The 7,149-nt window shown below is 33.3% G+C and overlaps 1 protein-coding gene across 2 annotated transcripts; it reads right to left on the bottom strand.

Annotated features, from left to right (window-relative positions):
- Positions 1–511: 511 nt before the first annotated feature.
- Positions 512–5,996, bottom strand: LOC133037820 (uncharacterized). 2 transcript variants are annotated; one of them, XM_061115460.1, is made up of 2 exons: positions 2,199–5,996; positions 512–2,056 (listed from the first exon to the last, which is right to left on the bottom strand). In XM_061115460.1, exons 1-2 carry the CDS (start codon positions 2,214–2,216, stop codon positions 1,538–1,540), a joined length of 537 nt encoding a protein of 178 aa, XP_060971443.1. In that variant the 5' UTR covers positions 2,217–5,996; the 3' UTR covers positions 512–1,537. The 2 variants fall into 2 exon arrangements, 1 of the variants encoding a protein (XP_060971443.1); XR_009687805.1 differs by having other exon boundaries at positions 518–2,056; positions 2,199–5,994.
- Between the last annotated feature and the right edge of the window lie 1,153 nt (positions 5,997–7,149).

Consider the following 7,149-nt stretch of genomic DNA (forward strand, 5'->3'; position numbering starts at 1 on the left):
ATTCACATAAAAATTATTTACCAATTGTAAAGCTTTTGATAAATAATTAATATTTATTTATATACATATTTCTAAGGGAAAAAAACAGGAAAATTCTAAAAAGGGTAAAATATTACAACAATACTGTGGGCCGGCCCAATCAACTTTGTGGACTCATTGACAGAAAATGTAATGAAATGTTTAATATTTTAGTTGTATTATAGTTTCTTAATAGTTTGTTTGCCGTTGTTATACATATTAACAGTTTTACACTTAATCCGCAGGTAAAACCAATAAACGAGACCATGTTCGAAGTCATTGAACTAACCAGATAATGGGTCATCAACCTCAAGGAGAAAACATGCAGTTGCAACAGATGCCAACTTGATGAGTTACCGTGTGCTCATGCGCTTGCTGTTATAAAAGAGATGAACTTGAATGTTTACAACTACTGTTCAGGTTATTACACCACGCGAACATGGCTTGAAACATACAGCGGCTCAACATATCCTGTACACAATCACACAACTTGGGATGTGCCACAAAACATAAAAGATATCATTGTTCTGCCACCAAACAAAAAAATAAGATCTAGAAGACCAAGGAAACGAAGGTTTTTATCTGAATGGGATACAAAAAAACATAACAGGTGTAGCAAATGTGGTCAACACGGACACAATCGAAAGACATGCAACAATCAAGCAATAAAATAGATACATATGAAATATTTGAATTGTTTAATTTTGTGTGCAAATTCAAACAGGTTGATTTGTGATGTTCTAAATACATGGGATTTCATTTTTATGAAATTTTAAACAGTTTTTTAGTAGTTGCAAAATCGTTTTGTTACAGTTGTGACCCTTTGTAAATATTAAGTACCGGAATGACTTCTTCTTTACAGTTTTAAAGGCAGTCAGTCAAGAATTGATAAAACATAACTAAAATAAAGGAAAAAGGAGTAATGGAATACAAAGAATAAAAATACATTCATAGCACAATTTAGAAAAAAATAAAAACATTGTTTGTATTCAGTTGGTTAATAGTTTCTCCATAGTTGTGCGACCGTATATAAGAACTTGAACAATTAAAAAAACAAACAACTTTGGGAAATACAAACCTATACAATAAACATATTATAAGGAGTAAATGTCAAATATCCTAAAAGTTTTAAACCAGGTACATAGTATAAAATCAAATATAATACCTACATTCAACCAATAACACTAACTATTGTCTGATAATAGATTCAACAAATAACAGAAAAGAGTCACCAAATTAAAAGATCCTATTTTTTCAATTTAGATGCCTTAGAAGACTTGCTTTGCTTCTCATCCTCGCTATCAATGCTTTCATCAATTTTCCTTTGGCCATATGAGAAGAAAAGTGCAGCAAGTTGGGTACGATAAACTTCGATGTCAAAGTCCGCAGGGACATCCTTTCCGTGGATAAAGAATTCGGCAAATGCAGCAACATATGCTCCGCAATCACTATAAAAACAGAAGAAAAGTAAACAGTTTAGAAACTAAAAAACAACATAAAATAAACTTAAAAGAAACACTCACTTTTTCTGCTGAGACGGAAGACCACTAATCTCCACGATTCTTAAGGGAGCTGTAGGGTCAGAACCTGAGGCAGGAGCTTGTGACCTATTCTTCCAGAAACCAAGTAAATCGAAAAACAAAGGCAGCAACACAGAATAAGCCTTCATGGCATTCCTAGCTGCAGCATTCATCTTCGCAGTCCTCAAAGAATTATACAGAAACAAAATCCCTTCATTCAAGTCAAGACGCCCAAACACCCAATGACTTTCCCTTCTTAGATTGATGATGAATAACACATGATCGGCTTCATACCAAGGCTTGGAACAGGGAATGCGCATACCTCGGATGTAATGCGCTATTGGGTGGGCAGCGTGAATGTGTGACATCTTAGTCTTCATTGACTTGGCCTTGTTATATTTGTGGTACAAAGCTTGGATGGAATCATCAAAGAGACAATCAGTAGTTGCAAAATTCAACGTCACAGCGGAAGAATATTTACCTTTTTTCCGAAGGTAATAGAATATGGTGTTCATATGCTAAAAAAAAAACAACACAGAAACACAAATGAAAAGGTTGAACAATTGTAAAAACACTGTAATACAGTATCAAAACTTAAAAACGTTTATAAAGCAACTGAAAACAAACTATCATAACTACAATATAAATTGGAAACTTTACCGAGTCGTTCATAAACATGTCGCATGTAGCCAAATGATAAAACCAAGTTTTATCCTCAACATAATCAACACCTAGCCTAAAACCCGGGGTAAATTTCTTTGCGCCATCTTCATAACAATTAGAATGCCTACAACAACAAAAAAACAGCAAAAAAATAGCATTAAAACCAGAATAAAACTGAAAAATAAAACATAATACAAAAACAGATTTAATAAAAACAGTCACCTAGGATGTTTAAGCAATCCTTCACCAATCCAAGCGTCAAATTTTGCCTCAATCTCGGTAGATACGGGATCAGCAAACGCATCATTAAGAGCATAAAGGCCCTTCACATAAGTCACCATTTTGAAATCCCTATCATCCCCAGCTGATTGAGAACCTGAGGACATAAGCTCCATTGGAGTGCTCCCCACATCAGCAGACCCGAAATCAACAAAAGGAGATTTCAAGGCCGGAGCACGCTTCCTCTTATCCAACAGAGGTGTATCAGAGAAAGTGTCCTCAGTTTCTTCATCAGTATGAAGGGCATCTGACTTTTGACCAACAACATCTGGATTGGGTGCGGGGACCTAAAAATGAAAGAATGCATTAAAACAGTTGCAAAACAAACTAGAAACTATTGAGCAACCAAAAAGAAACCTAATTTTCTTGCAAACAATTAAAAATAAACTTACATGGATTTTACCAACAGCCTCCAAGCCAGCCAACACAACTTGATCATCATCTATTTCAAGCTGGCTTAACCCATCAAAGAAATCGTCCCCCTTCAATCGAGACTCATCGCCCTTTGGCTTCTCAACATCCTTAACATTTTTATCACTCCCTCCAACAGCCTCAGATGGATTCACATCAGCAGGGGGAACAGCAGTAACAACCTTGTCAGCATCATCAGCATCCCCACCAACTTTAACCAACTCACCACCATCGTCGGAGTCGGAATCAATATTTTCTGGATCAGGCAATTGCTTCTCATCATCCTCGGCATCATCATCATCATCATCATCATCAGCATCATCATCAGAATCTTGAGTTACTAATTCATCCGATGACTTTCCCTGTATCAACCAACATAAATGAAACTTAAATAAAACAGTAAAGAAACTTAAAAAAAATATATGAAAAAACCTAAACAATAAAATATGAATAAATACCTCATTAGAAGGATGACGATGAATGGCATTAACCTTCTCCTAGATATCCTTAATTACAGTCATTACGGACTTGAAATTAAAATCAACAAAACACCTCAAGGATATGAAGTCCTCGGCCAATGATGATTGATTCGAAATGACCATCTCCAACTTAGATTTCATCCAATCAATATCTGCTGAATCAGACTTCTTTGAAGATGACCCACCCTCAAAGGATTGCTTCGCTACACCACGGTCATCAATAGATTCATCGAGAAATAAACCGTCAAGTTGAAGCTGCTGCCTCTCTTCATCAGTAGGACGCATGTTTTTGATCTTCAACTGAACAGCATAATCAAACATAATATGAAAAAAATTAAAACAATTGGAAAAACTAAAAATTAACAACATAAATAAAACTGAAAAGAAACAGTAAAGAAACTGTAAATTACCTTGTCCAAAGGTAAATCAAAAATCTTGCCCTTCAAGTCTCGAAGAGTTGGATTTTTGGTGACGATGGTGTTGCTCCAGTTCAGAATCCTTGGAATAGAAGATGAAACTCTCTTACAGAAAGAGTTCACCATTGCAGGACAGCATTCATAAAACCAAACCGTGAAAACCCAAGGACATCCCAATGCCCTATACCAGCCATCATATTGGCCTCCCTTCTCTGCCTTCCTATTTTTCATAATAATCCCATGCTGGATCCTACCTTTTAATGAGTCAATTGTCAATTCAAATGATTCCCTACCCCAACAATACTCATCCCACCGACCGCTATCCACTACATCTAGATCAAACCTAGACACTTCTTTGTTAGGAGTATTGCTAAGAAGAAAACACTGAATGAAATACAAAATAGCCTTTTTCAAACCAAGAGACTCATCCAAACCCCACCGACTACCCAAAAAAGCATCCTCGATGGCTTTGTGGTCAATAGTTTTTACACCACGGAAACATGTTTCTACCAATTGATTTGTTTCCTGTGAAAACAACAACTTGTTGCAATCACCGAAACAATCTAATCCAGAAATCAAGTAAAATTCTTCGGCACTAAACCGTATGCAACGGCCAGCAACCTTAGCCCAAAACTCTTTAGGATTGGGCTGGAAAACTTCCCTTAGTAATAAACTATGTACGACTTGCGGATGAAAAACAAACTCAGGCATATCCAGAAAATGCCCAAACTGAGTTTGACGAAACAAAGAAAGCAAATTAACAGATAAAGTGTTCTTAATATTATCTATCACGGAATAAACACTGGTGCATACACACTTAGATCTATAAATATCAGAAGGACTAAATTTGTAGTCCCAAACCTGCAACATAACGAAAATGGCCACAATAAATTATTAATCGTGAATAAAACAGTATGAAAACTATAATACAACTATAAACAAACTACAAACAAACTACCAATAACATACAACTACACAGAAAAAAACAGTAAAGACCTGAAATCGTTTTGAAACGTAAAAAAAACAGTAAACAACTAACCCTAAAGGAAATCGAAAAACACATCAAACATAACAACACAATAAATTTTTAATAGTGAAAAATACAGTATGAAAAGAACAATAAAACTATATACAAACAACAAACAAACTACAAAACAGATACAACTATAGAAAAATAAAGAGCAAAGATTTGAAAATCGTTTTGAAACCTAAAATATAACAGCAAACAACTAAACCTAATGAAAATCGAAAACACATCAAACATACCATTATTAAACTATTAAAAAACTTATAAGAAACTACAAACGACTGATTGAAAACACTATAAACGAAAACAAAACACAGAACCTATAAGCACAAAAAAACACTGAAAATAAAGAAAACAAAACCAAATTAAAGAACAACACCCAGAGAAGAACCAAATGAAATGTTCAAAACGAACAATAAATAACTAAAAAATTTAAAAACATAAAACGAAATGTGCAAATGAAACCCTAAAATTACACAAAGGAGAATGAACAAAAAAACGCCAAAATCTGGGTAAAGTGTAAATGTAGGAAAAGGGGGAAACGATAATGAAACTAAAAACCAACTTGAGTTCGATCTTCAGCAGATGCAAGAGTTTTTTTCCCAGAAATTTCTGGAACCGTGTGCTCCTCCAAGTTGAGCTTCGTTTTCTTCGAAGAATGGGGTCTCCCACGCTTGGGCATTGGAGCATCAAAATCAGAATCATAATCTTCAATGATCGGGCGTTTACCCTTGGATTTGTTGGCCAAAGTTTTCTTGCCCATTTTCGATTTTTGTTTGAGAACTGGAGAAGGGGATGATGATGAACGAGTGATTGCCATCTTATAAATAAAATTTAAAAAAACTGAAACAGAGAGGGAATAACAGTTGATAAATCGTGGGCTTAGAGGGAGTTGAAATTTCGTGGATGAACAAAAAAGAAGAGGGAAAAACGTGATCAATAATGGGTGGTTAATCTTATGAAGGGAGGTTACTTGTATTCAAATGAAGTTAGAAACAGAAATGAAAAATCGAAAATGAAATGGAAAGAAAATGTAAAAAAGAGAGGGAAGAGAGTGGGATTTGATTGATGAGTGATGGGGAAAGCACACGTGTATGTGCATGAAATGATGACTAAGTGGTATTTGTGTAATAAAACAAACATGGTAAGTAAAAAAGTTGATATAGGCGTGTAGGAGTATTTTTGTAATAAATTGTGTAAAAAGGATTTTTCATGTAAAAATTTCTATCTCTAACTCTAAATGTGCACATTCTTTAAAACAACAAAAAAAATATTATATTTTTATGTATATTGATCCATATATATAGACTTTAAATTCTGTGTGAGGCTCTCTAGAATTTATTATATAGATGGATAAAGATAGTTATAGTTATTTATTTTGATATATGTTTATATATATATATATATATTTATTGTACTATTATATAGTGTTTAATAAAGTATTTTTTTAGTCGAGTAAATATTTACTAAATCAAGTTTACAATTTATTTTATTTTCATGATTTATGATATTTTTAATTATGATTTTGTCAAATATAATATTTAGTGAAGTATATTTTTTTGTTTTGAAAAATGTTTTGTCAAACATAAATTACTAATATATATATATAGACATTTTTTTTTAGCAAATATCCACCTTCTAAAACTCAAGCTTTCAAAAGATGAAAATGAAGATTACCAACAAAGTTAATGGTCTACTTCAGTGGCGGACCCAGGATTTAAATTAAGGGGGGTGACACTTTCTTTTTATAAGTGAGGGGGCGTCTGCTTTTTCTACATTGTATAACATGTTAAAAATTGATGCAAATTTATATTTTAGTATTAAATATAGTATAAAGTAAAAAAAAATGTAATAATAAAAATATTGGGTTCAATAATTAAGACATTAAATATATGTATTATTGATAGAGGTTCAAAATGTAAAATGCAAATACTAAAGTAAAAATGATTTTATTGGAATTAGAACTTATGACCTCTTTTATATGCATGTAATGTCTTTACCATTATACCAAAACTTATTTATGTTCATACATATCACTTTTATTTATAAATATATGTTGTAACTAACTAAAATGCTTAGATATTTTTTTCCGATTTTTTTTTTCAGGGGGCGACTGCCCCACCTCGCCTCTATGTGGGTCCGCCCCTAGTCTACTTATTATTTTTTATTAATTTTTTATAAGAATATTGTGAGCATAAAATTTAAATAACTGCACGCGAAGCGCGAGCTGATTTCTAGCATTATAAAACAACACTACCTTCAATCTTCCTCCCCATTCAACGGTGATTGGAGCTATGCACTTTATAAAAAATAAAAGAGATATATGTAATGAATAT

This window comes from Cannabis sativa, chromosome 5 (assembly GCF_029168945.1).
Source record: "Cannabis sativa cultivar Pink pepper isolate KNU-18-1 chromosome 5, ASM2916894v1, whole genome shotgun sequence".
NCBI lineage: Eukaryota > Viridiplantae > Streptophyta > Magnoliopsida > Rosales > Cannabaceae > Cannabis > Cannabis sativa.